Here is a 20,338-nt window from a genome sequence, read left to right on the forward strand (position 1 = left end):
AGTTGTTGAAGATAACTAGTAGTAATATGCATCATGTTACTACGTATAACTATATCAAACGGCTGATATTATTCAAAGATTGCTAAATTCATTATTGTCCCTCCGATCGCCATAACAGATGATTATCAATAGTCGGTCTTAAAAGCATTCATCGTATTATTACTTGTTTTGGATTCTGCTTTGTATTCTTAAATTGAGATATGATTGTGACTCTAAATCTTATCTCATATGATGAAGAGAATCTTTTCAAACAATTTATTACTTTATATAAAATCGACTCTTTTTGTTCTTTTCATTACACGATAAACTTTGAATTCCTTGTTTGGCCTGATCTAGTTGAATATTATGACTAGGGGACACTAGACAAAAGCTGCTCCTTCACGCTATGGGATTGACTCTCAAATTGCGTTTGTTGCCCGTTCAAATTCAATTTCAGATCGTTTAATTCTGCGCAATTTCCTAGGGCTTTTCGGAAACAAAATAGAAGATTTACCACCAATAAAAACTCACTAATTGTGAAATCCTAGCACAGCATCAGGATCCTGATGATTGATCCATATATTTTCTTTTTTTGTTTTTCAAGGGAAACAATCAAATTGAGATCCGTCATCCTTAATCCTTGATGAGCTAAAGCCCTAGGGCCCAAAGTAATAATACCCGAGGCGAGTCATTCTACAGTGAGGACCTTATCTAAGATTCTTAGATGAGGCTTTAACTTTTTTTGTTCAAATTTATTTATTGAAATCGAAATTGGGTCAAAAATAGAGAGCCTTGTGATTTTCTCTTGTTTGGAGTGGGAGTGGCCTAAAAAATTAATGTTTACACACCTAAAAGCACTCCAAGAGACAAAAGAGGTGGTCAGTGGTCATTGAATAATGAGCACCAATGTGCTGCTGCATGCGCATCAACTGTCCAATGCCAAAGTTGGTGCTTGTTTACACCATAATCAACCGAGCATATCAGCCTCAAAACAACTAGCACCAAGGCAGACAGGGTGTCACTACCAGTGACTTGCACAAAGTCCACATGAAATCTACACAAACCTCCCACTTTCACCTCCTATAAATAGGGAATAGTATCCATGTGAAAGGGACTTCTTCTCTCCACTTAGAAGAGGATCCGGGTCTCAAAGCTAGACCCTAGGTGCAGGACTCTCTTCTAGATCCCGACCTAGGCATCTCACTTGTCATCTTTATATTCGGGTCCAACCCAATGTACAAATGTAATCATACACTATTATAATGAGAACACACTTCTCCGTGGACGTAGCCCATTTATTAAGGGTGAACCACGTATATCTTGTATTCTTTATATTTATCGCTTGCCCAAGTCTTTACATACATGCTTAAGGTCCTCACCTTCATCCATCATCCATCACACATCATCACTAAGTTGGACTCATTCTTGGCCCAGTCACATTGCCTTGCAACATGCGAGCTTTGTGTTGCCTTCGGCACCCCTCTCGCCTAGCCACATCGCTTTGCGACATGCAAACTTTGTGTTGCTTTCAGCACCTTCGTGCCCAGCCACATTGCCTTGCGACATGCGAGCTTTGTGTTGCCTTCGGCACCCCTCTTGCCTAGCCACATCGCTTTGCGACATGCAAACTTTGTGTTGCCTTCAGGCACCTTCGTGCCTAGCCACATTGCCTTGCGACATGCGAGCTTTGTGTTGCCTTCGGCACCCCTCTCGCCTAGCCACATCGCTTTGCGACATGCAAACTTTGTGTTGCTTTCAGCACCTTCGTGCCCAGCCACATTGCCTTGCGACATGCAAGCTTTGTGTTGCCTTCGGCACCCCTCTTGCCTAGCCACATCGCTTTGCGACATGCAAACTTTGTGTTGCCTTCAGCACCTTCGTGCCCAGCCACATCGTCTTACGACGTGCAAGCTTTATGCCTTCGGCACCCCTATGCCTAGCCACATATTGTGTCACCTTCGACAGCCGGCAAACCTCTCTGATATGAGCAATGCCCACGCACATCCTCACCGCAAGATAAGATTTCTCTTCTTACATATAAATATTGCATACGAGCATGTAATATTTAAGTAATTCATTGCACAATCCTATTCAACAACATGGTTCATGAATATTGCATATGAATCAAGGCTGTCCGGGCCACTTTGAAGATGCTCCAATTTGGCAAGTGCCAAATATTCCAAGTCACCGACAACATCACTTTGCAGGGCTAAGGAGGCCAACCACCATTTCAATCCAATGAGAAGCCCACGTGACAACTAGCTGAACGTCTGGGGCAATTTAGATGGCCGAGCCATACGGCACCCAGCCACTAAACTTATCAAAACACCCAAGGAACACATCAAGTTTAGCACATTGGCAAGGCCCATGAAAGCAATTTAAGGGCGACTTGCAAAAGTCTTACGAAATAAAGGAGCCCACACTCTGACTCCGCTTGCCGACGGTGCCCTCATGACCCGACTTCAATGGCTTTGGCCCGGCAAAGTTATCAATGGCCCGGCTACTTTAAAAGCGTTTAGCAACGGGAAGGCCCGACTTTGATTCCCAATCTGCGAGCAGCCAGACCTCATTAATCTAGTAGCCCAGCCCCTTGGATGAAGGTCAAGCCCAAGCTCACACCAAGGGCCTAGCTCCCTAAATTCAAGACCCCTAAAGCTTGAGCCCACAATGGGCCTAAAAGGATCACGGTCCCTAAATTCAAGACCCCTAAAGCTCTGCGACACGCAAGTTGTGTTATCTTCGACACCCTCGTGCTTAGGCCCATCGCCTTGCGACATACAACTTTGCGCCTTCGACAACCCCTTCACCTTCGGCACCCTCGTGCCAAGTTCTCTCCCTTCCAAATGTCCTTATCCGGAGACTTGGGGGGCTACATATAGTGCACTATACGGCGGAAGATGAACCATGGTATTGCTCGCGACAGCAAGCTTCAATTGTCCAACCCCTTGGTGAAAGTGCGGAGCAATTTAAATAGCCAAGCCATCGGCATCCAAACTTCTTTGGAGCTAACACATCATCACAATCCCAACTCACCTTGCCGAATGGCGGTGGAAAAATTGAGAAGAGGCATGAAAACCTTGGAGGGCCTAAGCTCCAAAATTTCAGCCCCTATGCTCCTAGCTCTAATGCTCCCGGCCTAGCCCAAAGCTTCTTTGGGCGTGGACACTCGATTCGCCGCCCGGCTACGGAGATTGCCAAAAGCTCATGTCCTTGTCGATTCTCAAGGCCCGACTCACGAGATTCACTTTACCCGACCTCAAATGCTTGCGAATGGCTAGCCACCAAGTCGACTTCATGTCACGCGGAATGGCCTAGCCCAAGGGTCCACAATATCCTTTCTTGCGAATACGGACCCAAGGACAACGGCAAAATGGAGCTCACGACAAACTCATTCATACCGAAGGCCCAGCTACATGGCCCCACGTCCTCCTCACCCGAGTCCCGGCTCGCTCAATCAACCGACCTTGCCGACTCTCCAAGGTCCAGCTCAATATCACTCACCTCCGGCTCTTAACAGCTTGCACCCGCTCACAAAAGTGAATACCACAAACAAAATTTTCGAACTCACCCTTGCCGAGCGGCAAAAGGAAACAAAGAAAAAATGGCCTCAAAAATCTGATCAAGGCTTGCGAACAGCCCCAATGGCAAGGGACCCGACTCCAAGTCTTCACGGCTTGCCAAAGCAGGACCTAGCTCACGCGAACTCAAAACAAAGGACCGCTGCGAAGCGGGCTCACGGAATCCGGTTCGGGCCACGATATCAACTTGCCAAAGACCTAACGAAACCATCTTGAGTATACTCGGATATATGGGAAGCTCACAACACAATAAAATCCTCAACCCACCCTTGCCGTTCGGCAAGGCTTGAAACAGAGCGGTGGGGATTCGGAAAAACTTACCTAAGTACTTGCGAAATACCCGGCTCCAACTCTTCGCATACGACTTGGTTCCGGACCACTCGCCGAAGAGAACCTGCGGCTTTAATGGCTCAAATCTCGAGCTCCGTGCCTACACAAAGGCCCAGCCTGTGATGCAACCTCGAGCTCACAATATACCTTCAGCATGCTTCTACCGATCAGCAAGACAATAGTAACATGCTCAGGCTCCTCCTCCCGAACGCTGGCCATTTGATAACGGCCCAACCTTTGGAACCCGGCTCCAAATGCCTTACCAAAGCTCCATCAAGGCCTAGCTCCATGCAACCTTGCCGAAGCCAACTAGAGCCCAGCCCTTCATTTCGAAGCCCCAATGGCCCAACCCCAATTACCAAAAGCATTGGAGGCCCAGACTGGCCAAGACCCTTGAATTCAAGCCTAGCCTAAAGCTGTCTTGGCTTCCTTGCCGAACGGCAACACCCATGAAACTTTTAGGAAGGGTCACTTCTCCCTCCAAAAAAACAAGAGGGCTTGGCTTCCTTGCCGAACGGCAAGGAGCATGAAAGTTTTGGGGAAGGCTCACGTAATTGCTAGGATACCTACCGAAGGTAACCATCATCAAGACCAAAAAAAAACACAAAACAAAACTTTGCATGGCTTGCATGGCTCACCACAATTCAAACTAGCCCAGCCTTGGCCAACCAAAAGCCCAGCTCCTTGTATAAAAATTCTGAGGCCTTAGGCTGCTCCAAACACTCCAACTTCTTATCTAAAACTTATGCAACCCGGCTCATCACGGAGGACCCGACTCACACTCTGTGCCTCCACAAAGGCCCGACCTTTTTGACCCAGTCTTTGCCAATAAGCTGAAAAACAACTTCCTAAGTCCCACTCCAGGCACAAGCTTAAAGAGCCCGGCTCCTTACTTTTCAAATTTTTCTCCCCAAGCACACAAAACACCAGCCACCTATGGCTCAGCCGAAACCACAGTAAGACCTCAAGCTCCAACCTCTGCTGCAAAAAGGCTCAAAGCACAGCAGAAAACACCTTCAAAATTTATCAAGACACCCTTGCCGAGCGGCAAGGGTGGTCCATTCGATCCCCACTTGACTCAAGGGTGGTCTTTGTTCGAGAATTCCAAACAGCCACAACACAACAAAGCGAAGACAAAAAAAAATTCGAATGGAACTCTGTGACAGCGGGTTCAGAATCAAATGGGAGGCTTCCCAAAAAATCTCTCACCTTGTCCAAACTCCACGGTGCTGGGTAAATCTTCCCAAAACTCCAAGCTCAATCAAGCTAAGACTCCTGCCGAACCCAGCTCCACGGTTCCAGCTCCACTCTTGCCCAACCCGACAGCTACGGTTTTTGCCCAAGCTCTCCAGCAGCTACGGTTTCCTAAGCCTCTTGCCAATCGGAAAAGGCCCGCTAATTTTTTTGGTTTGAGACAACCAAACCTTGCAAACTCCGGCACCTTCTGGACCAGCTCAACTCCTAGCCAAACCGCCCCAATGGCAAGGAGAACCCAGCTCCAAGTCACGGCCAACTCACGAGATTGACCACCCAACTTTGGAAGCTCAAAAATCCTTCAAACCACCCTTGCCGTTCGGCAAGGCGCAAAGATTGAGCGGAATGGAGCGATGCCCAAAACAAATATATATATATATATATGCACCTTTGCCGAAGGACCAGACTCAAGGTTACCTTTCTCCAAGCTCGGATACCCGGCTTCTATTGACTGACCTTGCGAATCTAGTTTGTGCAAAAGTTCAAATGGGACTTGCTTGCAGCGAGTTCCGTAAAAACAAAAGCGAGACACACCCTCTTTCTCAAAACCTAGCCTTTATATCCAATCCTTGGACTCCTTGCCGAAGGAGTAAAAGTCCTAGCTACAACAACACAAGGACTCATTAATGGCCTAGCTTTGTGGCTCGACGACCACTTACGCGACTTCCTAGCCAAACCTCGGGCCCAAATGGCTCAACTAAACCTGCGAGACCCGGCTCATGCCAAGTACAGGTCTCTTTTGATTTCACCTTGCCGAGCAGCAAGCATTGTGGGATTGTTTTATACTCCCCTCAGTACCTAGCAACTTACTTGGTTAAGAAAGACTTGCGAAGCCCAGTCATTTTAAGCTAAACTTACAGCCCGACCCAGCTCTAACACCCAGCCACACTAATGTCTGCTGGAATAGACCCCCATGCCATATTTTCTTTTTCCTCCTTTAGCGCCCTTGCCAAAACTCATCGGGCCCAGACCCATGAGGCCTTGCCAAAGCCAATCCAGGGCCCAGCTCTTGCATACTTGGTTGGCCCAGGACACCATATGTACGGGGCTCATAAATTTCTCCAAAGCCCATACCACTTGGCCATTCACCAAAAAAAAAAAAAAAAAAAAAAGGGCCGGAATGGCAAGGGGGCTAGGAAAATGGAAAAATGGAAGCCCATATTCTTTTCTCCTTCAAGCTTCAGCCCAATCTTTTGGGACCCAGGCCTTTGCTACTCAAAACCATCACTTGGTTACCCAACGGCAAGACCTGAGTCAACAATCACTGCAGCTTCGACAACCCAAGTCTACTTTTCTTTTCAAGGTACCCAGCTACCAACAATCACTGAGGCTAACACAGCTTTTATTATACCTTCCAAGTGTTAACGCAACTTCTAGCTTGACAACTTGGGGGACTAGGGACTGCCCTACGGCTCCCACTGAACCTGGAATGCTCGGTCATGATCACGCAAAAGCTTACAAGTTCCCAACCTAGAAGTTACTTCTTGACCGCGAACTTGGGGGACTACTGTTTACACCATAATCAACCGAGCATATCAGGCCTCAAAACAACTAGCACCAAAGCGACAGGTGTCACCACCACGTTGACTTGCACAAAGTCCCACATCGAAATCTACACAAACCTCCCACTTTCACCTCCTATAAATAGGGAATAGTATCCATGTGAAAAGGGGACTTCTTCTCTCCACTTAGAAGAGGATCAGGGTCTCAAAGCTAGACCTAAGTGCAGGACTCTCTTCTAGATCCACTGACCTAGGCATCTCACTTGTCATCTTTATATTGGGTCCAACCCAATGTACAAATGTAATCATACACTATTATAATGAGAACACACTTCTCAGTGGACGTAGCCCATTCATTAAGGGTGAACCACGTATATCTTGTATTCTTTATATTTATCGCTTGCCCAAGTCTTTACATACATGCTTAAGGTCCTCACCTTCATCCATCATCCATCACACATCATCACTAAGTTGGACTCATTCTTGGCCTAACCAATTTGAGCATCAACAGTGCTCATTCTAGAAAAACGGACATAGATTTTGGTATATATATGTAAACAAGTCCAAAAGCACATGCACATACTAGCTGCATATCGTTTACAAATCATCAACTAGGTTTACATGGTACATAACATGCATTTATATGTCCCATAGATTTATTGCAAAATGAGGCAAACGGCTTATATAAAATTAATTAATTCTAGCTGAAGTTATAGTGCTTGTCTACGGCCACTGACACGTCCCAAATGCAGCTCATTCCCTTTGGAAATTCCACCAAGTCCCCAGCACCAATCTCAACTGACTCATTTGACCCATCTGGGGTAACCTTCACTTTTCCTTCCAGCAGATAGCAAGTCTCTTTGTCACTGTATGTCCATGGAAATTTGCTTGGGGGGCAACTCCACCTGTTAACTCAGAGCATATGCATAATCCATGCATGCAGCACAACACAACCATAATTAATATCATGTCCCAACCAAAAGAGAGAAGATATGAATCTCAAAGCAACAAAGCAACAAAGCATGAGTAAAATTACAAGAACTAAAAAGTAGTAGTTCTACTTACTATTACTAATTGATCTTTTCATTTTGCAAGTCTCCCTAAATCCTAAGAAATAAATTCTTTAAACTTTTCAAATTGCATTTCATCTTGTAATTGAGAAAATAATTGCCTCTCGCTATATATTTTTCGTCTCATAATCAGAATAAACAAAATATAAATAAATAAAAAAGTTAAAAGAGAAAATCAACAGAGAAACAAAGATGTAATTATTATTTTCCAACAGATGCAATCTTGTATGTGTCTCAACGGACAAGCAAGTTTACTCATCTCTTCCCAATATGACACCAGAAAATATATTAAAAAAGGAAAATGAGAGAGAAAATAGAAGAGATATATACTTGGGCCAATTTCTGACGCCCAGTTGGCTGAGCCTGGACTCGGGAGGATTCTTATCAACTTTGATACCCAATTTGTCAGTAGACATAGTCTCTGCTACTACTGTCAGTCTCACTGATGATGATCTTCTGCTCCTCCCTGTTGTTGCAGAAAATAAGGAGCGCTTGGGTTCGGTGTTTAATATACTAAAACTATTATTAACACGTAATGACGCCATATTGTATTATTCTCTCTCTCTCTCTCTCTCTCTCTCTCTCTCTCTCGAAACTTCAAGCGGTACTTTTGTTTCAGATCAGAACCTTACTAGTTTTCTTTCTTTCTGTATTTTCTTTATAACTTTTCCTGGTGTCCACGTCTTAGCGATTTTCTTCCACATGTGCCTTATCCTTTCTTTTGGCCTCAACGTATATATATACTATACCTCATCTTTATTCACAATTTATTTTATTTTATTTTTGTATAATGTGTGTATAAGCATGTCCCCTCACATGATCACATGCATCCATTCAGAGGCGGATAGAATTGTAAAGTTGGGGAGAGGGTCAAAGTAGAAAATACAAGTATATAAAACACCGGGAGGGAAGGGGGGGAGGAGGGGGCCGAAGTCGAAAATATAAGTATATAAAACACCTAGGTATTCAATAATTACATGTTCACAGCTAAATATTTCTAATTGAGTCATGTCTAATTTGTTTTAGAGGAAATTTTAACTTAAATTGTAAGTTATTTATTATAAATTATATATAATATAATAGAGGAGAGATAAAAATCTTGGAGGGCTAGGGCCACTCCAGACCTAGAACTGCATCCATCCACCTCTCAGCAGCACTAAGGCTCGCCAAACACATTCATTCTTGTTCATTTGCTCGGATCAACAAGTGTTTTTGCATTGTTCTCACCAATCTAATCCTAGCTATTCAAGAAGTAGTTTGCAATAGATATTAATCACATGTAGTTGGTATAAGCAGCCCTTGGACACCATGAAGTAAATTCCGTCATTTACTTAGTTAATTATTATAATCTCTCTTAGTGTGTTTTTGTCCTTGTTCTGTCTTTCATTTTCACTTGCGTTTGTGCTGAAACTTCAATGATAAACATGTTCAATCAAATTTTGTCATTCTTTTGGGATCAAACTGAAATCACCTTCATTGACTGCTTAAAATACATCCAGCAATATCAGATGACTAGAGGAGTAAATTAGTGGCCTCGTTAAAACCTTGCTATAAAAAACCTCCCAAAGGAGGAAAATCCAGTCAAGGAAAGAGTACCACACTCCGCTTTTGTCATTCAATTCATCAATCTCAACTTAAATATTACAACGTGGGTTGAAATGAGTCTGTTAGCGTCTTGAGCCGAAGAAGCTGAAGCAACCCGAAGGAGCATGACTACGAATTGAGGCTTCACTGTTTGACGTGTTAATTGCCTCTAGCATGGAAACAACCTCCTCCATTTCTGGCCTTCTCTTGGGTTCTACATCCCAGCACTGTTTCATCACTTTGGCTAGAGAGCTTGGGCAATGCTTGGGTATCTCTGGCCACAAATTCTGAAGCAATACAAAAGTAGAAAAATAGTAAGTTTGGGGTCACTCAGACTACATTATAAAGCTGCATTTGAAAAAATAAAGAAAAAAATATGGAAATATAAATTACATACTTTATAAACAACAGCTGAAGTCAATTCGGAGAACGTGATGTTAGGGTAGGGCATATCGCAGCAATACATCTCCCACAAGCAAATGCCGAAGCTATAAACGTCGCATTTTCTGTTGTAGGGTTTACTTTCCAAGACCTGCATCATCATCATCATATTATCCAATTAGAACATTTGGTATTGATCAGATTGCTGCAATTAAAATATAATTCAAAGTCTAGGGCAAGCCTTTATAATCTAAGTAGAGAAAAAAGAAAGTAAATTAATTGATACCTCAGGGGCCATGTATCCAGGGGTTCCCGTGTAGCCTGTCATCTCTACTAAATTTGAAGCCTCAAGACGAGCAACTCCAAAGTCTGCTATCTTCACCCTACCATCCTTATCAAGAAGCACATTTTCCGTTTTCACGTCTCTATGAACAATGTTCTTGGAGTGCAAATAACTCAATCTGAATGCAAACACATATACATATATCATTAGTATACTTGCATATATAATATATATTGAAAAACATATGTTAGAAACGTATGTATTAATATTACACTATTACTTAGGTCTAGGGAGAGAAATCAACAAAGATAAATAATATATGTAGGAAAAGAGAGATACCCTTTAGCAAGATCAAAAGCCAGTCGTTTGACTGTCTTGAGAGGCAACTTCTTTTTCCGGTGTTGTATGATGAAGGCTTTTAGGGTTCCTCCAGAAAGATACTCAGTAATAACAGAGGCTGAATCATTATCCGTTGTGGCTCCAATACACTAATCACAAAAAAAATTATAGAAAAATAATTAATAACAAATAAAGATAAAAATTTGAGAGTGTAGACAGAAGAACGAAAAGCAGAAACAAATAACCATTGTCGTAGTACCTTAGTAATGTTAGGATGATCAAGCTTATGCCAAATAGAAACATCTTGCCTAAAATCTTTCTTCAAAGAAGCTATTTCAGCTTTTGTTCGGCCGTCTTCTCTCCACTCCAATATTTTGACTGTATAATTAAAGAAAAAATAAAAGATACACTTTCAGTGAAGTTCGAAAAAATTATGTACACATATATATACACATGAATTTGTGCATGTAAACATATTTAATTACCATACCTGCAACTTCTTGCCCATCGTAGATGCCTTTATGGACAGTACCGAAGCCTCCACGAGCAAAAACTTGTTTCACGACAAGTTTCTCTCGAATGATTTTCCATTCTTGAGGAACTTCTTTGGCCGCCACGTCTCTCACGTTGATGACTTTGCTTTCTTGGTCATGCAACTCTTTCTTCTTCTTCATAAAGCGCAGGTGGAGATTCTCCAACTGCTCGTCCAAACTTTTCACGTCAATCTTGGTTGCCAATGCCATTTCTTTAGTATGAGAGTTTATGAGAGTTTTGAGTTTGTGGTTTGGTGTGGTGTGGTTGGGTATATATTTTAGGTATGAGAGTTAGGATGTTTGAGTTGTATATATAGAGTCGAACCACGAGGCCTCTTCCTTTTCTAATATGGTATGGTAATCCATGTACAAATGGAACACTACCTTCATTTACCTAGCATTACAAGTTTACAACTATTTATTTATACAGACCCCAAAATATCAAAATGGACCTTTATATTACGTTGTCTTTTCGACTAGATGCAGTGCAAAAGTAAAATTTATTTATTATTTAAGAAGATAATCCAGCCCTAAATTTATAAAATTAAATAGATTAAGCACCAAATGGTGTGGTATCTTTTTTTCATATAAAAAATAAATAATAATAATAATAATAAAAAGTATATATACATCTTATTTTGTTAAAAGGGAAAAAAAATAGTGGAACCACACAACTCACATCTGTTGCACCCTTGGCCTAAGGCTTAAGCTTCGCTTCTCACATATGAGTAAGCTAGTTGTATTTGTCACCGAATACCGGGGAAAACTCATAATCTTGAAAACTCTAATTCCTGCTTTCACCAATAAAAACTCATGTTGAGGGATACTATTTAGGTCCCATACGAATATTTTTTCAACAATTCAATTTTAAATCTCTATTTTTAAAGTTCATTAAAATCATGCAAATTGAAAATCATAAGGCATCTAGTTGGGATAACAAAATACACGGTGCTTCAAGAAAATGCTATAATAACAACCATCTAATTGAGTGGTCAAATGGTTTCAGATTCAAATGATTTTTTGTAGAGATGATCTTTGAGGAAATATCTAAAAACTAGATTCGGATCATTGTAATACAACGCAGTGTGGACCCTATAAACATATCCCTCAAATAAGCTTATTTGAGAAATCCCTCAATTCAAATTCTCTAATAATAGTTTGAACAAACATTTCTATCTCCTCGGTCCCTTCGTCTCCTCTCCACCATGGCAAATGATTGTTTTTCAAAACCCTTCTATATGTTCTAAATCTCTTATGATTTTGGACGTTTTCTCTCTTTTCCTCCATCCAAGAAATTCAAGTGGGGTAGTGCTGCTTAATAATGGTGAAGTGCAGACACTAACTTGGCGCTGCTTCTTGGATTGGACCAAATAAAACCTTTTAAATGTAGCTGATACTAGCCACCCAGCCCCAGTTGCACTTGAAGAGAATGATGCATCCAATCATGCTAATTAATACCATACCCAATATTAATCATCACTAATGATTGCTGAAATACTTCCTCCTCAATTTCCACACGTCCTGATACATACACCTACTAAATTCGGAAGCATCAATGAATTGGTCAATATATCTGTTAGCACAAGGCACTCTACGGCCTTAAACATAACTCAAGAGTATGGTTTCAGCCATTGGATTCCTTTTTGCTTGCACAAGGATTTTCCCACAGTCAATTGCTCTTTGCTTCTTCATCGCTCCTCTCATCACAATATCAAAATGAAAATTTTTAGGCTAAATTATTAAAATGCCCTTGTAACTCAATTTCAGTCTCAGTTTCCCCTGAAACTCTAAGTGTCTCACTTTCCCCCATGAAACTCCATATATTGTCTCACTTTGCCTAGATTTCATCCGGTCCTAACAGAAGTCGTCAAATCTTAACCTGCCAAAAACAACCTTCCCTTACAAATTCAGATACTCTCTGAATCTGCAACTACACCCAAACTCATTTGCAAAACCAAACCCCTCTCCAAACTCGAAGAAACGAAGAACAACCTCCAACAATGGCGGCAGCCCAACTCCTTCGCTCTCTCATCGTCCTCTCAGTTCTCTCTCTCTCTCTCCTCCGCCCTCCCCCAAAACCCTCGTCAACACCGCCGAAATCCTTTCAGAGATCAGCTACACCTCCATGGCTCTGACCCTCGACCTCGCCTCTTAAACCTTCCTCCTCTCCCAGTCTCCTTCTCTCACCATTTTCGCCCTCACCGACGCCGCCTTCTCTCACTCCGGTCAGTCACCACTGAACCTCCTGCAATTCCACATCATCCTCATTTATTTCTCTCTTTGAGCCCTCAAGTCCCTACCTTTCGGCACCAAGATCTCAACTTTACTCTCTGACCGCTCTCTCTCCGTCACCACTTTGGCCTACGACCCCATAGTCTCACTCAACAACGTCCCCATCATCGTTTCCCCAATTTTCAATGATGGGTCATTGATAATTTTCGAAATTGACAGGTTCTTGGAATGCGCTGAGGTCGAAAGGGTGCTCCGTTATGGCTTCGCTTCTTGAAATGCAATTTCATGGTTTTTCTTCAAGTACCAGACCATGATGACTGTGTTTGCTCCTTTGACCAAGTCTTAATGAACCGAGTTGGGAACTTGAGTGAGCAATCCTCCATCTTTCATTGCCATGTGGTGCCTTTTGGGCTTTTGTGGAGCGATTTGGTGAGTTTCAATGATGGGACGGTGTTGAGGACTAATCTGATGGGGTTTACAAACAATATCACTCGATCCCAAGATGTGTTGATGCTCAATGGTGTGTCGGTCATTTTTCCGGAAGTGTATCACAAAGGCTGGTTTTTGATTCACGGAATCAGTGAGGTTCTTGAGGTGCCACATAGAATAGAGCAACCATGGCTTCGTTTTGCCAGGGACAGAAGAACCCAGAAAAACCGCACATAGGCCTCAAGTGTGCAAATTTGACGACTTTTGTTAGGGCTGGATGGAATCTAGGCAAAGTGAGACAATATATGGAATTTCATGGGAGAAAGTGGGACACTTAGAGTTTCGGGGGGAAACTAGGACTGAAATTGAGTTATAGAGGGCATTTCAATAATTTAGACAAATTTTTAAACGTCTACGAAAATGGGTACCCTCTTTTATTTACTATTATTACGTGAAGGTTCGAACCTAGGATCTCTACACGCATCCCTCCATCCCCCCATCCCTCTATCCATTTATAATGCTCCCCTGTTAAACTAGCCAAGTTAATCAGTCACATCTTGCGCACTTGCCAAAGAGCACACCATCTGGAAATGGCTCTTCTGGCCTCTTCTATTCTTTCTTTCTTTAGAGTTTTTCGCTAAAGCAAAGCCTTCTTGCCTTAGGAAAAAACAACACAAGGGTTTCCGCAAATTTGAATTTTGGAATCTTCCTGTAAAACTTAAGAAAATGCAGCACGTATTAAGCCTCACACTCGTCATATGACTTTGATCTTTCTATTACAACCTTGAACTTCTTATCCCTTGTCCTGACCTGCAAAATCAAAATGTTTAAAGTTGTTAGTTAACACAGCTCAAGAGCAAAACAGAATGAAAGCAATAGAGGAAAACTCCACCCGGAAAGAAAAAACTGTTGCATGATAATCAAGCAACTATTGGCAAACAAAAAAACACAAGAAGGTAATTTCAATATGCGTTCCCTCCTAGCAAATTATGATTTGGATTATAACTTGCATCAACTAAACCAAATTCCAAGTAGTCATGAGTTACATAGCCCTCCTGGTGGTTTTCCAGAGCCACATGCTCAATTAAATCACACACTGCCAATATCAAAACAAAAACAAAAAATCCAAAACAATTATCTGTGATATGACATTGTTGGGTTGACAAAGGAAAATGAAATTGTCATCAATATATCAAACCTTTAACTGGCCAATTGTTTAGCTAAAAGGGAAAAGAAAAATAAAGCACAGGACAAGAATATGTCTTAGAGACCTAAAAACTTCAGAGGGATTTATAGTTTAGGCTCACTAGGTCAAGCCAATCAAACCACTACTTTTTTTGGCACATATACCAACAAAATAAAAAAAGGATGATGTGAATACTTACAAAAAGGATGATGTGAATACTTACAAACAGTTAAAATTCTATAATTTTAACTACGCATCTTGATTTTATCTGAATTTGGTTGCAAGGAAAATTTCCTTGCTATAGAGTTATGATCATATCAAAATCTGAGAGTAGGAGTAAATTGCCATATGCAAAACAACACTTCAAATTAAATCCACAAGATGTCAAAATATACAGCTACTGAGAGAATTACCTCGACCTGTGGGCTTTTGCCACGAAGCAGAATATCTACACTCTTTTCTGTCTGCCGGATGAGAGTAGAGGGAAAAGAGTATATTATATAAGTGAAAAGTTATTGCACGAACTAAAGAATAACTTATTCATATGAATAAAATAACTTATTTATATATAAGTTAATAACTTACATATGAAGAATTCACTTAATAAGTTAATTTACACACCTGATGTGTAACCCAATAGTGCCGCTGTCTCATCTCAATTAAGAATTCAAATGTTGGAGGTGCTTGCCTTTCAAGAATGGTTTTCTGAGATCTTCTAGCTTTGGCTTCACCATCTCCTAAAGTAACAGTTTCTACTCCTCCAACCTGAAAACAGAAATTACAACTTGGAAGTGTAACTTTTACCAAACAATCCTGCATCAAATTATTTATTTCACATTGCACGGCCAATGGGGGTTGTTCTCTATAACTTGTTGGGCTGCAACTTCAATTTAATTGCACAACATATTAGCAAGAAAGGGAGTATAAGAGCACAAGACCCTCAAAATCATTTGACATATTAATTAAATCCTGACTGGCTTCACACATTACTCTGAACTTGCATACCAATAACCAATCTGGAATATTGATGCGTACAAGGCCATTAACCATGGTGACCAGCTCATCAGTGGTTCCCTTATTACTCTAATTTACTAGATCTTATAACGATTTCGATCTTCATTTACTATTATCTAGGACAGTCCAATATGCAATAAGGGGAAGACAATAGAACAAACCAGATCAGATAGAGTAGGATTCTTTAGTATATTCTCAAGCTGCTGTCCATGAGCAGTAGCAATAAGCATGACCCCTCTCTGAGCAATCGAGCGACAAGCAAGAGCTTCAGCTGCTGTGCCGATCTCATCAACAATGATCACCTCAGGCATGTGATTCTCTACTGCCTCTATCATAACCTTGTGTTGCATAGATGGTTCTGTTACCTGCATTCTCCGTGCTCCTCCTATTGCTGCATGTGGAATATTTCCATCCCCTCCTATTTCATTGCTTGTATCAATGATTACCTGTCCCAGTAGTGTTAGTGTTCTTTGAATCATGTGTTGAAATACAGATGCAAACACTTATAACAGAAGAGAGAGAGGAGGGAGAGAGGGAGTTGGCACCACATAATATAAGAAGAAGACAAAAAACTCAACTTACCACTCTTTTGTGAAATTCATCTGACAAGACACGAGCAATCTCTCGCAATACAGTGGTCTTGCCAACCCCAGGCCTTGACAAATTGAAGGACATCACCACTAAGGAATTATATATCACATAGTTTAGAAACATGCTAATAATTACAAGCACATTTTTGGAAATCCCATATCAATCAATAAGTTATTAGATTCTTTACTGAGTCACAGTAATGTTCACTGTTCACAGTGATCTTTGCCATATCCAAACTCTTCCTGTTTCATTATTTTATTGAGCCATAGTTCACCAGGGAGGTACAAAACCACATTTGACATTGGCAAAAGCCGGAATGGCATTACAAGATCTCATGATGTCATTTCTTAAGATCCAAAGAATGATAGATATAGTGCAGATGCAGTTAAAGCTATCTCTTATTCTATTTCAACTACTCATCCCCTTAGAAACCAGTCACGCCCATGTGCAGGCTGTGCTGGACACAACATGGTGGTTTGATTTGTTTATATGCCATTACCCAACAACCCAACTGCTCCCATTGTAGCACATGTTTACCAGGACAACAGATTACATACCTTCCAACAAACAAGATGCTCTTCTCATATTGAAGCATATCATAAACCATGTCAATCTGACCACTTACAGCCCTCCCAACTCGGCAAGTCAATCCAATTATCAGCCCTTTTCTACTCTTAATAGCTGATATTCTATGCAAGGTACCCTCAATGCCAGCTCTGTTATCCCCCCCAAAATCTCCAATAGCATTTTGAGCATGCTCCAACTCTTCCAACGATACCTGGGTAACAGCCATATTGAAAACATCAGTAAATCCCACTGAAGATTTTTTTTTTCTTTAAAATAGTGTGGGTGTGGGGGCATGTGTTGGGGGGAGGGAGGCCTGTGTAGCATACCATTCACTGTACTATTTGATTCATTGCAAGTAAGTTGCTGACTACCCTAGAAAGTTAATTGAAGTGGAAGACTTAAACAATTTATAATCCCAAAAGTGTGGCTTTACCACTGTTCTCCTTAAATATTGGCCACCAAGTTCACCAAGATAGCGTGCTTCCGGCATACGACCCAAATCCAATATAACCTATGGCATACATAAAGCATCGGATAATCATTCTGTAATAATATTTAAATAAATAAATAACCAGAAAAACACAGGCTATCTAAATGCAAAAGAGATAAAAAAAGTGGGAGAATTGAGAAATGCTCCCTTTAAAGAAAACTTTGTTTTAAGTTTGCGATTGCATTTGCCTTTGCATCATCAAGTGTGTCAACTAGAGATACACAAGTTTAACTGAGGCAGGGTGTTTCTATAATTGTATTGCAGTTGAAGAAGATAAACAAGTGATTCATAAAACTGAGCAGTGGATAGATAGGGACTAGTCGATACTTGACAGACAATTCCAATGATAATTGAGCCTGAATCCTATCCTAGACATAAGAAAAATGAGGGAGATAGAGAGACCTCTAAGAGCCTAGCTCTTTTGGGCTCATGGAGAAGATTTTCGTGTAAATCATGTGGAAGAATCTGCAAAACAAAGGAAACAAGACTTAAATTTTTAGAATCTGCAGAGTGAAACTTGAAAAGGAACGCCTGCCAAGAAATTAACAGAATTTGGCGACGACAAAAACGGAAAGGGAGACCTGCAACAAGGAGCGGAGATCGTCCTCATCATCCTGGACGACAACATCATGCTGCTGCTGTTGCTGCTGATGTTGATCATCAAAGCAACTGGAACTGTAGCCAAAACCCATAGGCGCTCTCAATCCCGCGGAGCACAGGGACAAGGAATAGGAGTAGGAATAGGAATAGGAATAGGATATGTTGTTCTTCTTCTTCTTGTAGTACAACTTGTTCTTCAAATTCAATCGCATCAAACTTGTGACTCTCGCAACGGCCACCGGGTTTGGGTTTGCCCACAAGCTAGTATGACAATGACTCATCATCCTGCTTCTGCTGCCGCCGCTTGTGCCTCTGCTCTTCCCTTCTCTTCTGCCCTCTGGTCTTCAATCACTCTGCTCTTCAGGCCACAGCCCTTTTCACCTTAGCTGGGCCTGGCTGACTGGCGGCAACTGGGGAGGGATATACAATAGGATACAATCTTATTTTTCCTTTTTCTTTTATTTTTTGTTTTGAAGGGTAAGAAAATGTTTTATAACTTGAAAATTTTATTTGAATTTTATTTGTATGTTCAAAATTGAAATTGTGGGCCTAATGGGCAACCCAATTTTATTTTGGGTGTTCCTAATTTGGAATTGTGTTTTCCTTAGGCAGGCCCAAACCAAACCATTTCAGGAGCTCAAAACGACAAAGAAACACAACACAGTGACCCAACAGAAACAGAGAGAGGAGAGCGTGTGAGTCAGAGGAGAGAGACACAGAAGGAGATGATGATGGGCAGGGGAGGCAGAGATAGAGAGGAAAGGGATGAGGAGGAGGGCAAGGGTTTGCTGTGGAAGCTTCCAGTTATCAAATCCCCGCAACTTGGGAAGGTGGGTCCCGCCTTTGGTGTCGGCGTTGGCTGTGGCTTGGGCTTCGGCGTCGGCCTCCTCGGCGGTACTTGGTTCTTCTTTCTCTCTCATCTTCTCACGTTGAATTGAGTTGAGTTTTCTGTTTGTATATCCTAATTTAGGGTTAGACTGCCAATCAATTAATTGCCACTGCCAGGCCTAGGTTTGTATAGAATATAGAATTTTGGGTCCATTTAATTTAATTAGGGCACCGGCGCACAGCATATTAATTGTCTGGCAACTTGAAATTTAGGTCGTTAAGCTAAGCAGTCCTTGAATCACTGAGTGAGGTGATCATTTATACAGCTAGAGAGCCTAGAGCTAGCTACCCGATGCAATTCTTTTCTAGCTGCACCTGCACCACTCGATTTTATCAACACAGTGGCAGTGATCATCTGATCATTTGATCATTTCTTATTCATCTTTATGTGTTTGTGTTATGTTTAATGACACATATGGTTTTGCTTTTGAAAAACCAACTCTAGGCTTAGGATTTGGTCCTGGGATTCCTGGCTTACAAGTTGGCTTTGGCCTTGGTGCTGGATGTGGGGTCGGCTTAGGATTCGGCTACGGCCTCGGCAAGGGCATTGCTCATGATGACCATCGGAGATACTCTAATGTTGGCAATCTTTTTCAAGGAGCAAATGTTGGCATTTCTCGTGCTTCTGGAAATCTGCCTACTCAGTAAGTTTGCTGTTTTCCTTTGTCAATATTTTCTGGGGAGAGGACTTTTCTTTTTCTTGTTTTGTTTTTTGAAAAATAGAAAATAAACCCTAATGTAAAGAAACCATGTAACCTTGTTCTGTTCAGTAAAAGTGTAAATCAACTTCAATCTGATTTATTTGTTGACGGGCAATACTAGGACCTTCTCTATCCAACAAGTTGCCAAATGATGCAGAAACTTGAAAATTTGTTTTGAAATCACCATTTTATAGGATACTTTTCCGGCTGTTCAAGTTTCTAATCCTCATTTGTATTGTATTAGTATCTACATGGGATATTCATTTTTCGTATGTTTTCGTCAGGGATGATATTGGTGCACTTGTTGAGGAGCTTGTTGATAATACAAAGAAACTTGTGAGAGCTACTACAAGAGAAATGGACAAGTGGAGAAGATGAGTTCTCTTTTGTGACTTGAGCTTGCTGAGTTGTTAGTGTAGATTTGAACTGATTATGATTTACTAAATACTGCTATGTAGCTAAGGTCTATTAGTACTCTCCTCTGCGAGAAAACGCCGTCTTTCTCGCATTACTTGTCTATAATCTTCTCTATAGACTACAGTTCTTGAAATGAACGCTTAAAATGATTAGATCTATGTCTTTTAAATGTGCAATAAAAATGAGAAAGAAAGGTGCGCTTCTAAAGAAAGAATGAATTGTACAATTTTAGATCTATGTCTTTTACTTTAAGTTAAACAACAGAACATTTGTAAACATATGAAAGAATGTATAGCAAAATAGAATAGTTTATTCCTCAAAATCCTGACCAATTTTTTTGTTGTTGTCTGAGAATGCTCATTTGTGTGCAAAATCTAACTTCAAATTTTG

At 41.3% G+C, this 20,338-nt stretch overlaps 4 protein-coding genes and 1 pseudogene across 4 annotated transcripts; 2 read left to right on the plus strand and 3 right to left on the minus strand.

Moving 5' to 3' along the window:
- Nucleotides 1-7,160: 7,160 nt before the first annotated feature.
- LOC103336529 (RmlC-like cupins superfamily protein) lies at nucleotides 7,161-8,336 on the minus strand. The gene is made up of 2 exons (XM_008239578.3): nucleotides 8,044-8,336; nucleotides 7,161-7,548 (listed from the first exon to the last, which is right to left on the minus strand). The coding sequence occupies exons 1-2, from the start codon at nucleotides 8,256-8,258 to the stop codon at nucleotides 7,344-7,346; spliced, it is 420 nt and encodes a 139-aa protein (XP_008237800.2). The 5' UTR covers nucleotides 8,259-8,336; the 3' UTR covers nucleotides 7,161-7,343.
- Nucleotides 8,337-9,170: 834 nt separating this feature from the next.
- On the minus strand, nucleotides 9,171-11,185 carry LOC103336557 (serine/threonine-protein kinase 54-like). The gene is made up of 6 exons (XM_008239612.2): nucleotides 10,791-11,185; nucleotides 10,560-10,678; nucleotides 10,301-10,449; nucleotides 9,965-10,139; nucleotides 9,695-9,829; nucleotides 9,171-9,584 (listed from the first exon to the last, which is right to left on the minus strand). The coding sequence occupies exons 1-6, from the start codon at nucleotides 11,041-11,043 to the stop codon at nucleotides 9,381-9,383; spliced, it is 1,035 nt and encodes a 344-aa protein (XP_008237834.2). The 5' UTR covers nucleotides 11,044-11,185; the 3' UTR covers nucleotides 9,171-9,380.
- A 1,410-nt stretch (nucleotides 11,186-12,595) lies between these two features.
- On the plus strand, nucleotides 12,596-13,952 carry LOC148915862 (putative fasciclin-like arabinogalactan protein 20; annotated as a pseudogene).
- A 127-nt stretch (nucleotides 13,953-14,079) lies between these two features.
- LOC103336530 (P-loop containing nucleoside triphosphate hydrolases superfamily protein) lies at nucleotides 14,080-18,414 on the minus strand. The gene is made up of 9 exons (XM_008239579.3): nucleotides 17,924-18,414; nucleotides 17,745-17,807; nucleotides 17,286-17,363; nucleotides 16,843-17,063; nucleotides 16,277-16,349; nucleotides 15,856-16,140; nucleotides 15,302-15,445; nucleotides 15,094-15,144; nucleotides 14,080-14,304 (listed from the first exon to the last, which is right to left on the minus strand). Exons 1-9 carry the CDS (start codon nucleotides 18,224-18,226, stop codon nucleotides 14,233-14,235), a joined length of 1,290 nt encoding a protein of 429 aa, XP_008237801.1. The 5' UTR covers nucleotides 18,227-18,414; the 3' UTR covers nucleotides 14,080-14,232.
- Nucleotides 18,415-18,599: 185 nt separating this feature from the next.
- Nucleotides 18,600-20,106, plus strand: LOC103336531 (glycine-rich protein). The gene is made up of 3 exons (XM_008239581.3): nucleotides 18,600-18,836; nucleotides 19,276-19,474; nucleotides 19,816-20,106. Exons 1-3 carry the CDS (start codon nucleotides 18,668-18,670, stop codon nucleotides 19,907-19,909), a joined length of 462 nt encoding a protein of 153 aa, XP_008237803.1. The 5' UTR covers nucleotides 18,600-18,667; the 3' UTR covers nucleotides 19,910-20,106.
- Nucleotides 20,107-20,338: the final 232 nt, after the last annotated feature.

The sequence above is a fragment of the Prunus mume genome, linkage group LG6 (genome assembly GCF_029339155.1).
Source record: "Prunus mume cultivar Tortuosa linkage group LG6, ASM2933915v1, whole genome shotgun sequence".
NCBI lineage: Eukaryota > Viridiplantae > Streptophyta > Magnoliopsida > Rosales > Rosaceae > Prunus > Prunus mume.